Genomic DNA, 14,839 nt, shown 5'->3' with positions numbered 1-14,839 from the left:
TTAGGGCCTTAGGCCAGACTGGACGTTTACACCGATGCACAAACTGACCTCCCAGATGGAGCGGGCAGCAGTGGAGACCGAGGGACAGGGCAGGCCGGGAGGCTGGGGCGAGAGGCTGGGCCTCGGTGCTGTGGAGCGGCTCTCAGCGCGGCTCTGCCTGCAGGGGGCAGAGCTGGGGTACCCGCAGGGGCCGGTGGGGGGCTGTCCACTGCTTTCTGCGCGGTTCAATTGTCTTTGCACCGAAGAAACCCCGAGCCAAGAGCAAAATGGTGCCGTCCTTCCACAGAGCGCTGAGCCTGAGGCCAGCGTGCAGCCTGTCAGGGTGGGGTGAACCGCAGCTCAGGCCCTGTCTTCCCTCAGCATCGCCTCACACTGCGCTCACTCCTCCAGGCTGCCCCTCCCTCTCCGCGGAGGAGAGCCCCCGTCCCCACCTAACCCAGGACACCGCGCAGACCACCGCCATCTGCACAGGAGCAGACTGCACAAGCAGAACAGTCACCCGGAGTGGTGGAGCTGGTGGAGCCGGCAGAGGAGACGGGGGCTGCCCAGAAAGCGGGGCCAGCAAGGGGCGCCTCGCAGAGAAGCAGGGCGACGTCGGTGGTTTTCTCCCTACAGTGCAGGCAGGGCCTTCTCCTCCGTCTTTAAGGATACTGGCTGTTGTGAAGCAGCATCAGAGCATCTATACCTGTGCGTCTTTGCTTAACCTTAACAGGGAATTGTTACTATGTCCCAGCTTACAGCCACTGAGAAAAACCATGCCAAAGACAGTTGGTCAAAGCAAAGTTATTATGTCAGCATGCTTCCTGGACTTAGTGTCTTTCTCTTTTTAACCTACAGATTGGTGATTTTATTTATTTGTGGTTGATAAGGACAGTTAGCACCTTTGTGTTTTGTTATTTACCACCATGGTAGTAATTTTTGGTGTGTTCTTAGCTGTCCAGTCTGCAGGACTGAGACTCCCACATATTCCTCTAAACATTTGCGGAACACAAAGAAAGTCTCCACACACTGCCAACCTCTGCAATTACAGCCCATGTTTTCTGGACACTGTAGTTAAGGCAGAAATTAATAGTTAGAAAACTATATGTTTAGAAACCAAATAATAGCTTTATAAATAATCCATGGGTCCAAAAAGAGACAATGAAAATAAATAAAAATGAAATATATGCAGAGAAAACTGCAGCTATAAATTTCCCTTTAAACCTAAGAACAAAAGTAGGAAAAGAGAAATATTTAAAAATCATGAATATGGACTTTACTCATTTAACTCATTTGTTAATCACATTGTTTACATTTTTCATATCCTGATTGGCTTTCTCTTCTTCCCCCTTGGTCTGTGACTGTGGATTAAAGTTATACTGATTTTGTTTTGTAAACTTAGGTGCATACATATTTGGAATTATCATTAATACTTAAGAATTGTTCTAAAAAAGGCAGAAAAAAGATAGCTAAACCCAAAGTACAAGGAAGTAAATACTCATGAGCATTAATGAAACAAGAAACACAGAGAATCAAAAAAGTGAAATTCTTTGAAATTAGTAAAATTGATAAATCATAGGCCAAACTGATTTTAAAACCTCAGAGGGACAATATACACAAGCAGGTAAGAGCAAAAACATAAAACCATCACATATCCTATATTTTAAAAAGAGGATGCTATAAAATTAGAAAATTTGGGAATCAGATTCCCGAGCTAAAAACTGTGTAAGTTACCAGAACTGACACAAGTAAAAACAAAAAGCAGTTATACCCCTATGAAATGTTAAAGAAACCAAAGTCCAAACTGAAATCCCTGCAAAGAGAACTCCAGCCCTGTGTGGCTTCCCCACGAGTGCTGATAGCAGCCTCCCTGCAGTCCCAGTCTCCTGTGAGGGAATCAGTAACAGGGCTAGGAGAGTTACAGGAAGGGAAATGTCAGCCCATCCAGTTCAACATAAATGCAAGACTTAAAAATAAGATTTTAGCAAACCACCCAGCATTAAATGCAAAAGAAAATAATACTAAGTCAATTTAACATTTAAGGATCTAACCAACGTGACTCACTATGTTAGCAAAATGAAGAAGAAAATTATCATCTGAATAGCTAGGAAAATGCACTTGATAAAACTGAAAATCTATTCATGATATGACAAGGAAAAAATGTTAATTAGCTAGGAATTGAAGAAAATGGCACACTGGTTCATGAACTTGATTCTCTCCACAAGTGTGGTTGCAAACTCAATTGGATGAGAACCGAATCAAATTCACTGGTGAGGTTCAATGACCTTCTGGGGAAATTTGATTCGGTTCTCATCCAATTCGGCTGTGACTGGAATCGTGGTGCGAATTAAGCTCGTGAACCGAAGTGCCACTATATAAAGAAGGATCTCCTTCGGATAAAACATAGGAGGCACCCATTTGAGACTGAGAAGGGAAAGGAGGCCCACTCTTCCTGCTGGTGTCCCAGCCCAGCAGGAGTGCGGCAGGGAGAACCAAGCTGTTAGAGCCCAGGAAAGGAAAGCTGCATTGTGCATACAGGGCAAGGAAGAAGTTACCAAGACAAACAGAGAGATTAGCAATGAGCTTAAGCACGTACGAATTTCTACACATGAACCATTTAGAAATCTAAAATATCTATCAATAGCATCCAAAAATGTGGATTTGTAATTTGTAATCTAATAGAAGGCAAGACCCCAACCCATAGAAAACTATAAAACATTATTGGAAAAATTGCAAAGAGTTAAATGGGGGAATATTCCACGTTCTTCAATTGGAAAACTCAGTATTGTAAAGCCATTATTTCCCCCAACAACACAATCACATTACAAGTTCAAGTCTGTGTTACATGGAAACGGGAAAGGCCAAGTCTTAGAGGGCAGAGCAAGGATGACACTTGTTCTAGGGATCAGGGACAGGACCCTCTGCACGTAGACAGCGGGGCTGAGGGCAGGGACAGGGTGGCCTTGCAGAGCGGGTGCTGAGTCCCAGACACAAACCAAGTTGGAGACTCAAAGGGGAGAGGCAAAACAGCCCTTGCTGGCAGCATGGACTGCTGGGATCCTGGAACGCGCCAGGAGCCATGGCCGGCATGGGGTGGTGATTCAGCCCAGAGCTTGTGAGCAGCTGCTTCCTGCAGAACCTGCAAAGCTGGCTTGGTGCTCAGGGCCACTCTGGGCCATGCTGACACGGGGTGAGGCATGAGGCTGTGGCTCCCACGGGCCCGAAGCCCCTCGTGCCCCAGGAACACGGCACTGAGGTCAGCAGGGCCCCAGCGCTGGAGATGTTTTGGCCATGTAGGAGTCGCACTGGGGTATGGCACCCCGCACTCACACCAGCCGGGCAGCCTTGCCACCCTTGCCCCGGGCCTGGGGCTGTCCTCTCACCATGGTGACAACTGGTCCTTTCTGTCACTTCTCTACAGGCTCAGCCCCGCCTGACCTGACTTCACTTCCTCTGGATTTCTTTTCCTTTCAGTCACGGGCACATTTAAGCTCAGGAAATCTTTTTAAGAACATAAAGCAAATCCACTAAAGCCGCACAGGAGGGAGTCTGGGAAGGCAGTACTTCCTGTCAGTGGGACACAGTGGGTGTGGGCCGGAAGGGGCCCCTCCGGCCACCTGAGCGGGCCCAGGGCAGGATCTCCGGAGACACCCACGCACTCCTGCGAGCACATGCCCCCAAAGGCAAGGCTGTTGTGCAGAAAGCGCAGGTCCAAGGCACAGGAAAGACATTCTGATGACAGAAAACACACCCGAGAAGATGGAGACGCTAAGCACATTTCCAGCACATCCGTCTGTCCGGGAAGCTATGGGGTGGGGGCACCATGCACCCTCACGTACGAGCGGCTGTGGAAAGGCGGGCCTGGGCCCACAGTTCCCGTGAGGAAAGGAGTCTGCTGCCAACTCCACTGCCGGCGTTAGCAGATGAGCCCAGTCGGATCCTTTAATCCAACATTTATACTGTAAGAATGACACTGAAACTCACATGGCACCTGGCCCGGAAACTCGGAGAGCTGCCTTCCACCAAATCGCTCATCTCTGTGGCCATCCTGGTCAGGACTATGGAGCCCAGGCCTCGGGGCAAGGCTCAGAAAGATGCCTGTTTTTGTCTTTTGCACTCTACAAGAGCCCAGCAAAGCAAGGGTTGACTTGGAGACACAGCAGGCTGGGTGTGGTGGGCGCTGCCCTGGATCCGTGTCTGGTGCACCCTGAGCCCAAGCCAGGGGCATCTAAAGCCCCCGGGACTGCCAGGGGACTGGGGACACTGAGCCCAGGCCCCCACTGCTTGGGATGGAGAAGACAGGCTCTGGGTGAGGCCCCGCCTGCCCGCTTACTCGGATTCTGAGGCCTTTGCTTCTTCCTGGGGACAGAGGCGGTGCTGGCTCTCGGGACACCGGATGTGAACGCTGTCAGAGGCTCTGCCGAGCACCAGAGAGCAGCCCCTCTCCTCTCCCTTTCGAAGCTGGGTCCGACCGCCGCCCTGCACACCAAGCCCTGGGTGTCTCGCACACAAACGCGACTCCCTGCCTCGAAGTGCAGCGGGTGTGAGCAGGGGTCCGTCGCACAGGTCGCTTCCGACCCCAGCGAGGCGCCTCCGGGGTTTTGTCGGGGCACGCGGTGGGCCACCTGCACCCCACTCCATGCTTCCCAGACGTGGCCCTCCCTGGGGAGAGGCCTCCCCGGCCCGTGGTGTGAGCATGGAAAGCAGGGGCTGGGACCTAAGCTTCAGCTCCGCCTTGCGCAGGGCCAGGGCGTGTGGCCTTCCTGAGTCCTGCACTTCTCCCGCAGGCCGTGAGCCCCCGCTGCACCCCACAGTAGGGCCGCTGGGTGGGGAGAGAAGCACAGATGCTGCACTGGGCAGGGAAGGATGCTGGGGGCTGAGGCCTCACTGCTGCTGCTCTCGGAGTCCCTGTCCTGGTGGCAGCACCCCAAAGGCTCCGCCTGAGGCGAGCGGCCCCCGGGTGTCCCGTGGTGCTGCTCAGATGTGGCCACGACGAGGGGCGGGCCAGGGCCTTCTCTGCCAGGAGGACAGAGGGCTCCCGCCTCACAGACAAGGGCCCGGGGAGTCCTCAAATATTAAAGCTGCCTCGCGCGTCCACACTCTCCCTCTACATCCCAAAGCACCAGGGCAGGATGGGACGCAGAAGAGGGGAGCGCTGGGTGTGTGTCCGGCTTCGTCTGCACCCGGGGGTGCCTAGGCCCGAGCCGCCTGGACGCGGAAGCCCCACTGGCCTTTCCAGCACCAGGACCCCAGGCAGGAGGGACGCTGGAGCTTCAGACGCCACCTCACCGCCGACTGCCGACTCGGGAACCCAGCAAACAGTCGTTTAGGTCCCTTTAAAAATCAAGCCCAGAATCCGTCCTCTGGTCTGTGCCCTGCCAGTGCAAAAGAAGTGGAGGAGGAAACGTGGCCTCACACTGGCAGCGGCTTCCTCGGCTGCTCCCCCTGGACGCTGCCCCCTGCACAGGGGACCCGGACTTGGTGCTGTGTTCGTCTGGTCGGGACCGTGGCCTCCAAAACGCTCTGCCCCCGGGACTGGGTCCCGCCACTGGATCCGCTCCCGGGACAGGGTCCGCAGGGAGTGGGGGCTGAGGAGCAGGCAGGGTGCAGCCCTGGACACGGCCCCCACACAGCCCCACGTGTCAGGAAGGTAGAGGCCCAGGAGGCTGCGTCCTGCCCCGGGCACGCTGTCCTTGGTCGGATCCCGGCCCCTCTCCGCCTGTGCGTCCTCCTCCCGGCCCCCGAGGTGAGGGCTCCAGGTCTCCATCCCGGAGGAACATGGACATCTTCGGGGTGAAAGGAATCTGGCCCAGCAGTCAGGGCTGTGCCCGGGGCAGGCAGAGGCAGAAGCTGCTGCTGCAGTATCCGGGCACCCGGGGCGACCCTCACCTGGCACCTCCCTGGGCTCGCGTTCTCCGTATGCGGAGCTCGGCCCCCAGCAGGGCAGCGTCTCCCGTTGGGTGGTGGGGCTGGCACGCCGAGAAGCACACAGGACCTCGCACGCCTGGGCTGCCAACCTCTCCGAGGTGTGGTTTCCCTAACAGGACATGTGAAGGCGGAGACCCGGCTGGGCTGAGCCCTACAGAGCTGTGACGGGCCGGCTATTACTGTCCTCACCACTGAAGACCCCCACCCTCTGAGAACTCAGGCCAGGATGGACCTCAACTCAGAAACCAGACAGGAGCAGGACACAAGAAGGAGGTCCCCAGGTGCAGACTCTGGGTGTCCGAGGCTCCAGTGCACCACGCAGCTGAAGAGGGCCCAGGACACTAACAGCAAAGATTTGCTCCACCATCACAGCAGCAAATGCAATCTCTCCACACAGACTTTCCAAGACCAACCAAATTACCAGCAGGATGAAAAATAAATACACTACCAGACTTAGGCGATGCCTGTTCCTCCAACTTTCCAAAATGGCGACACCAAGACTGATGTTCTGGACCCACCTTGGAAACAGGGCTCGCATCTAAGGATGCATGATGCAAGTGCTGCCTCCTGGCAGCCTTTTTGTAAGTCTTTATTATAAGAATTTGGGCTTTAAAATATGCATATCTTGAAAATAAAAGGCAAAGATACCAAGTACTTTAAGGGCAAGAGACTGTCTTAGTCATCCTTTATGATTTCCCTAAGAGTATAATAGGTATTTTTTAATGCTTGACAGATTAAATTAGGTTTTATAAAGGAATTACACATTAAATCATAATAATCATTTACCTATGATTATTATAAAAGCTCACCCCAAAATAATAACAACATCAAGAGAAATCCAAACTAATTCCTAGGAAACTCAATGAAATAGAATTTCCATGCCTCACGGAAATTGGTCGTGTTCACACCTATTCTGACATCAGCCCTGCTGATGTCTGGGATATAAAATTAGCCACTCAAGAGTTCCGGTCAGCGGAACCCTACCTGCTTCTCAGAACTCTAAAGGGGGTCTGCAGTGAATGAAAGCAGAGATGTGAAGCTTCTGACCAGCACGTTAGGGAAGCAGCAGCTGTGACTGGCATCTTGCCACTGCCCACACTCAGGGTAACCGGAAACGCGGTCCGCCAGAGGCTCCCACCCGCCAGGGACCCACAGAGCACAGGGTGCAGCGACTGGCCGTAGACAGTCAATCCTGTGCGGGGTCGGCAGGGCCCGGTGTCTCGTCTCTTGGGGGGTGGGCCAGCCCCTCTGTCGCCCACAGCTGGGCCTTGGCGAGCACCCACCTTCCTTCATGCAGACCGGCCCGTCGCTGGGGACCCAGCCCAGTGTCCCATTGGGGTACTTCACACACAGCCTCTTGATGGAGCCCTTCAATTTGAAGCCGTCCTGGCAGTGGAACCGGGTCACGGAGTCCTCGAAGAAGACGCCTCCGCTGGGGGCCCGGAAGCCGTGCTCTGGGACACCGGGGTCGGCACACGTGCGCAGGTCCTCAAGTCCTGTGTGGACAGAGAGGAGAGGCACATGAGCTCAGCCTTCCGCCATAGGCGCTGCTGTCCCACGGCCCAGCGCTCAGACCCAACATCACCGCAGGCCGCGGTCTCCTGTGCGCCCACGGTGCAGGGCTGCCAGGCCTCCCTGTGCCCACCAGAGCAGCCCATAAGTCCCCAGAGCAGGCGCCACACAGCCCAGCTCCGGCCAAGGGGGCAAGCGCTGCTCCAGGGCACCAAGTGGGCTACGGGTCTGGTCACCAAGGCCCTGCTCGCAGAAGGTGGCTCTCCACCTGCTGTGCCGCGCCAGCCCTGTGAGCCCCTCAAGGCAGGAAGCTGTGCTGAGGCCCTTGCCAGGACTCTGGAGAGGACCACAGGGGGCCATGGGGCAAGGGGATGCAGGCGGGAGGGACCCACACCCGACACGATCCGTACCAAGCAGGAGCAGGTCAGGACCAAGCACCTGTGTCCACCTGCCAGGGGCACTGGGAAGCCCCTGGTCACAGTTTCATGTGTTTTGAGGGAGACACTGCACGTTGCCAAGGGTCCCCAGATCAAGAATGGGCAACCTCTCAGTGTGCTAGTGTTTTTTAGACAGAGTGTCGCTATGGAGCCCAGGCTGGCCTGGAACTCCTGGCAATCCTCCTGTCTCAGCCTCCTGTATATCAGGATTGCAGGTGTGCACCACCACACCTGGCTTCAGTGTAGCCTTTTAAACCTGAGGCACTGAGGTGGCAAGATTGGCAACAAGAGGCTCTGACCTGTGGGGCTCTGTGCTCCCAGAACTCTGCGAGGGTGTGTTCTCTGTCACCACTCCAAGTCTGCAGAGCAGGGCTGGGGCACACATGTCATCAGAAGGTTGTGAAGGGGCAGCAGGCACTGCCTGGGGTGGGCTGCAGCCCGGGAAAGTGCTCCGCTCACCCCTGGGACTGCAGAGGCAGAGCCAGATGGAGGCCAGGTAGGGGCGTGGGGAAGGGACAGACGGAGGCGGGTCCCAGTGGCTGTGACTCCTGGACAGGACCCCTCCTCAGCACCCGCTACTGTGTGTAGCGCGAGGTGCTGCTCATGAAGGCTGGTGCATGGGTGCAGGGCAGGGGTGGGTGGATGGGATGGATGGATAGGTGGGCGGTGGATAGGTGAGTGAACAGACACAGGGATAGGTGGATGGAGAGTCGGGTGGATGAATGGGCGGACAGATGTGTGAGTAGGCAGATGAGTGCATGGATGGATAGGCATACTGTACGTGGACGGTTGGATGGATGGATGGGTGGGTGGATGGAAGGGGTTGTATACCAGCTAGGCTGCTGCACCCATCAGGAAACTGCACCGACAGCTCTAGCAGTTCCAGAACTAGAAGTACTGTGTTCCACAGAAAGAAAAGAGGTGTGCAGGGCTCCCTGCGGCACACTTTCTCTTCACACCTTGCTGCCTGCCTCTCTCCTCCCAAGCCAAGTGGTCTGTATTCCTCCATTTTCCACAGCCTTCACCCAGTCCACAGCCCAGACACATCACCCCTCTTTCTCCCAATACAGGAGCTGGAGGCAGGACTGAGACACCTGCACCTTCCCCAGTGCCTACACATACACACATGTGTGTACACACACACACTGCATGTACACAAGGCATGCATAAGTACATACACGCACTGTGCAAGCACATGTAAGCACATATGCACAGGTACACATGTGCACATGGTACACAAGTCTCACCTGCAAGCACAAATGTGCACACAGTACATGCACACACATATACACATGCACACATGTGCACACAATGCACTGTACACAGTTGTGCACGCCGTACACACATACACAGGTGCACTATACACACATGTGCACACAGTACATGCACACACATGCACACGTGGTACATGCACACGTGCATGGCACACCCACACATGTGCAAGTCACATGTGTGCACACAGTACACACATGTACACCTGGTACATGCACAATGCACGACACCCACCCACATGTGTGCAAGTCACATGTGTGCGTGCAGTACACGTGTACACGCACACACTGTACACACAGTTGTGCACACAGTACACACATGCACAGGTGCACTATACACACGTGCACACAGTGCACACACACACGGGCACACAGTAATGCACCCACATGTGCACAGTACACACCAACACACACACAGTGCACACAATAATGCACCCACATGCACAAGCACACACACCGTCACGCACACGCGGGCACGCCCACACACATATTACATATACAAGCCCACACACGTGCAGCCAGTCGCCCCGCCCTCTGCCCAGCCATCGTGGCCCCATCCTCGGCCACAGAGCCACTCTCTCTGGAGAGGGAGGGAAATCTGGGAGTCAGGGAAAGGCGGAGCCCATCAGGAAGAGGCTGCTGCCCTCAGTAAATGAAGACACTTTATGGAAGTACAGACGCGGGAGCCGCAGGGTTTCCTGCCCCCTCTGCCCTCTGGCAGAGCACCCCACCTGTTCCCCCTGCCCTCGGCCCAGCCACCAGTCCCTGGCACAGCAGAGGGGATGGACAAGCGAAGACAGTGAGGAGAGTCAACGGCAGGGAGCCCACAGCAGGTTAAGTGATGCACACCAGAGACCGGTGCCACCACAGAGCAAGGAGCTCCCATGCTGGTGTCCGGGTCACACGGAGCACCTGGCAGCAGGCTCCCCCGCCCCTTGCCTGGCAGCCCTTGCCCTGCTCACCAGCCAGCGAGGCTCCCAGCATCACCCAAGACGCCATCCACCCTGACAGCAGCGTGGCTCTTCCTGTGCCAGAGTCTAGAGAATCCACCAAAGACTCATCAGAGCTGCAGTCCCCTGCCAGGCGACAGATAGTTGCCTCAAGGACCGATGATGAAACGGGGCTCCCAGACAGTGGAGCAGGGGTCCCCCGCCAACCCCAGAGGGGCCAGCAGCCGTGGAGCCCTCCCGAAGGATTGGGGACCAGGCCTGCATGGGCAGACCCTGCAGGACACAAAGAGACAAGATGCTTGAAATCTCAACAAGTGTCAGTGGGAAATGAGATTCGCTCTATAAAAACTCATCTAACATGGAACACAACAAAAGCACCAAGTGCTTCGTGACCTTTTGTGTTCCAGTCTGACCAACCTTTGGCTTCGTTCTTAGAAAAGAAAGACAAGGAGAAAGGCAGTTATTAAAGGATAGAGCTAAGGACAGGAAACTATTATGCTTATATACTTATTCCTTGCTGGGCTCTGGGGCAAAGGAGCTGGCAGCACTTGTTAGGCACCTGACACCGCCATCACAGGCTGCATTTTCCTGGTTCTTCTTGCCTCTTAAAACGACCTGTGCTCCTATCTTTAGTTTCCCTCCCCCGAGAGGAGTTAAACCTGTGTCTGCAGGACGAGCCCATAAAAGGCAATCTGGCCTGGGACAGGTTAAAAGTAGCCCACTCCTCACAAATAAGCAACAGCCCAGCCCAAAACCAATAAAAGGACCTTCCTTTCTTTGCCCCTTCTTCCTCTCTCTCCTCTCCCTGACCTGCCTTCCCAAACAGTCTCCTGTCGGACCTCTCGGTGTGCGGCCTACTTGTTGAGCGTCACTGTTCCTCTGCAGCACTCGATCAACAAACACCGGGAACAGGCCGTCCCGCGAGGCCAGCCCACTAGGGCATGGCAGTCTGGACCTGCAAGCTGCGGCCTTATTTTTCTTAGGTCTTAAACTGTACTCTGTAGAAATCAGTGGCCCGGAAAGGAGCAATCAGCACGCACCCTGCACAGAAACGCCGGGTCCCGAGTGCTGCAGTTTCCTTGGTCCGAGCACACTTGCTTGCTTGCTTGCAACATAAACCATATTTCTCTTTGTGGGTCACAGAACTGCTTTTGACACCTCCCGCCTTACCACATTCACTGCAGTGACTTCCACAGCGGCCTCCTTGCTCTGGTCCTGGGTGGGGACTGCCTGCTTAGAATCCCCCTCCCGCTGCTTTCTAGCTGTGTAACCTGGAATAAGTCACTTACCCTCTGTTTTGAGTTTATCTAAAAAATGAATGTTGTAAGAATAGGACCTATTTCCGGGGCCACCGTGACATTTCAGTGTTGTAAACACATGCAAACCAGTGTGTGGCAGGTGCTGAGCGCACCATCAACACCTGCAAGCTGTCAGGTGACTGATCCTCAGCTGCGCCCTGGAGAACGGCCACTTCCTGATTCAGACACCACCCGGGACAGCTGAGCCAGCCTCGCTCCTGGCTTGTTCTAGTTAAATATCTATGAAAATGACTGTTGAACTTGGGGACAACCACAAATACTGCTAACAAGAGCCCGCATCTTGGCCCAAACAGCCAGAGGTGCTGCCGGGCCGGGCCTACACGCCGAGGTCCAGGGCAGCAGTCTCCGCAGAGGGTGTGCGCCCAGCTCCACAGCAGCCCTATTGGGGTGCAGGTCCCTGTCTGGGCCCCAAAGCATCAAACCAAACCAACCAGAGACTCGCCACAGAACCGAAGACAGGCAGAGAGCTGAGAGCCGAGGATGAGGCGGTTGGGGTGCAGGTCCCTGTCTGGGCCCCAAAGCATCAAACCAAACCAACCAGAGACTCGCCACAGAACCGAAGACAGGCAGAGAGCTGAGAGCCGAGAAACCAGTATTTACCGGGAGACGGCACAAAATCTCAGCAGCACGGGAACCTGGAGGAGACGCCAGTTTCAACAAAGGAAATCAAAGCTCCTAAATTAAGCCTCTTGTTTGCCAACTTGATGTTAGGTCATTCCATGATTCAGCGTGTTAGTTTCGTGTTTAAGGGGTCTCTAGAGAAAAGAAAGCAAGCTGAGCGCGTTACTGTTTATCAGGCTAAACAGACTTCTCACCGTGGAACCGGAAACCGCCTCCCTTGGGCAGGGCCACGGAGACCACGCAGAAGCCAGCGAGGCTGGGCGGGGCCCTACGTCCTAACCCTGCCCTCCCCGCAGTGCCTGCTGCTTGTGGCTGCAGCTGTGCACTTCGGAGACTCCGCACGCCTCTGGGGCCCAGCTTTCTGAAGTCTGGCGAGGGCTTCCGGCAGAGCCACCTCCACCTGCAGAGACCACGCCCACTCGGTGCTGGCGGCCAATCCAGCAGCCTTCCTGCCCGAGCAACGCTGAGGACTGCGCGTTTCAAGAAACATCCAGAAAGGAGCATAAAGTCTGCTCCAGCTGAGTAATGTAAACATCGCAAAAATAAGTCTTAATGGCATAATTTAGACTTGATTAAAATGGATAAAGACCACAGATGTGGGAGTCATAACCATCCCCACGTGATGCCAGAACTGATACTTCCCCTATGGATTTAATTCGCTTTGATTACCCAATTAGCCCTAAATCCTCACACTCAGTTTCAGCTCCAACAAAACTGGTAACAGTGCTAACTCCCAGTGCAGTTTCACTCCCGGCCTGTGACGCTGCTGCGGAGAAGTCCGCGTGCGACTGACTGAGCCCAAGGGTTTCAGGCTGCAGTTACAGCCCACATCTCCTGGAGGCAAAACCAGCACAGGACAAGGCACCGAGGGAGTCCATGGTGGAGGTCTCCGCCCCCACAGCGCAGCTGCAGGGAGCCCTCGCAGCCTGTAAAGGTCATGGAGTGCTGCTGGCAAAGCTGTCTCTTCTGAACAATCAAGCCAGGTCCCTGCCTGCTGGCTTCGTGACCTGCACAACAACCCCATCTTTCCACCTTTTAGTACTGAGGCCTGTGGTGATTTCTGGGGTCCCTTCCACTTCTGGGGTCCACAGTTTCTAGTTTCTCCTTGGTAACAGCCTCCCAGAACACGCAGTCATTAGTTTTAAGAAAGGGTTCTGGAATGCAATATCAAAATGCCTATGGCTATTTATTGGCTTTTTAAAGAAATAAGTGTTCCTCTCTTTTCTGTGAGCAACAGTTTCCAGGCAACGCTGCAACGTGTTTCCCACCTGCACAGGGCTTCACCATTTCCAAAGCGTTTTCCACACTGCCTCGGACCTCAGGGTCTCACTGACGCTTCAGGGAACGCCGTCCAGCTGCGCAGCACGTTCCCTCCCCCGCACAGACAGCCCATGGTCGTCCGCTTAGGAGAAGGGCCAAGGCGAGCTCTTCAAGCTCATCCACATTCCCAGGTGTCCCTGGGGTCTGGGGTGACAGAACAGCTCCCAAGGAGGGAAGGTGATTCTGCTGCTGGCAGGAGCAGTGTGGGGGGTGAGGAGCTGCCCCTCCTGGGAGCAGAGGAAGGGGCCACCCTCCCCTCCCGGGCACAGTCCCGGGACCCATTACCTCTCACCAGGTACCTCCAAGTGCCATCACCTCCTGCTGGCCTAGGAGCTGGGACCACACCCTCAATATGGGTTGGGGAATGGGCTGCTGACCGGGATGATGCCCTCTCCTCACCCGAGCTCAGGACAGGAGCTTCAGTATGCATGCTGAGCAACAGACGGGCCGGTGTGGGCTGCTCAGCCTGTTTTTGAGATAGTCCCCTGGAGGAGCTCTGACTTCCATTGCCTACGTAAGTTCACCAAGAGAACCGGCGCTGTCCAAGCCCTCTGCCCCAGGGTGCAGCTGTCTGCCACACAACCACTGTGGGCACTGGTCCTTGGGGTCCCCAGGACAGGCACCCCCAGGTTTTTTGTTTGAACGTGGCAGGATAAGTGATTTAAACAGTAGTGTACTTAAATACCACATTTTCTCACCCATCTCCTTTATGCGGCTACTGAAGTCACATGGGATCTTCATAAAAATATCTGCAAACTACAAAACATTATGCAAGGCTAGACACACAGAACTCTGCAGGAACGCTGCCCATGTTAGCTCACAGCTAAGTACCCCCCTCCTTGTAGATGAGAAGCCTGGGAACAAACGTACCCGGGCGTGTGAGCCCACACTCTCTGAACACTGCAGACCCTGACCCAGGCCGGGGGCCCAGGGCTGCTCTGCTCTTCCTGCTGTGGACGGTCCTCAGCGACCCTCCTACCTGGGCCTGCCGAAGCCACCTGCAGGGAGAGGCCCACAGGCCGGGATGTAAGGGTGGCACGGAAAGGGTTTCCTGCTAAGGGAATGGTCAATTCACTCCAACTTTGGAGACATAAAGATGGAGGGGCGTCATCCTGAGGCGTGGTTGTTTTTCTTCCTCTTCTCATGAACCATGTCAACACTTCACCAGGTAAGACATTTAAAACAGAACAAACTCATGCCAATAGAGCAACAGGGTTCCAGGTGAGAATCAGAATAAGAGGAGCCCACAGCCAGGTAGCCCCGTCGCTCTGAAGACCTGCCCACCACCTGTGCCTTTTGCCCCTCCACCATGGCTTTGAGGGTCGCCCACCTCACCTGGCTGAGCCTCCCTACGGCCGGCTCTGTTCCCAGGAGGGGCCGAGTCTCCAAGACTAAAGAGGTAGCAGGGACCTCCCCGGGGAAGTGTAGGGTTCTGTTCACAGCCAGAGGCTGGGCTGGCATGCCCAGGCCGGGGGGCTGGGGGACACTGAGGAGGAGGAGGA

The 14,839-nt window shown here is 55.1% G+C and overlaps 1 protein-coding gene across 6 annotated transcripts in view; it reads right to left on the bottom strand.

Moving 5' to 3' along the window:
• Susd4 (sushi domain containing 4) overlaps positions 1–14,839 on the bottom strand; it is a 44,913-nt gene that overhangs the window by 19,856 nt on the left and 10,218 nt on the right. For 5 of the 6 annotated variants that reach the window (XM_010642457.2, XM_010642459.2, XM_010642458.2 and 2 more), the window contains exons 1-2: positions 10,090–10,159; positions 7,191–7,403 (exon numbers count right to left, since the gene is read on the bottom strand). In XM_010642457.2, the coding sequence (XP_010640759.1) occupies positions 7,191–7,403; positions 10,090–10,126 (250 nt within the window). In that variant the 5' untranslated portion in view covers positions 10,127–10,159. Of the gene's footprint in view, positions 1–7,190; positions 7,404–10,089; positions 10,160–14,839 lie in introns of those variants that run through there. The other variant, XM_033762011.1, reaches the window with a different exon arrangement.

The sequence above is a fragment of the Fukomys damarensis genome, unplaced genomic scaffold (assembly GCF_012274545.1).
Source record: "Fukomys damarensis isolate Sample0158 unplaced genomic scaffold, DMR_v1.0_HiC HiC_scaffold_11, whole genome shotgun sequence".
Classification (NCBI taxonomy): Eukaryota; Metazoa; Chordata; class Mammalia; order Rodentia; family Bathyergidae; genus Fukomys; species Fukomys damarensis.
Note: the sequence above shows the minus strand (reverse complement) of the source record. Positions and strands in the feature narration are given on the sequence as shown.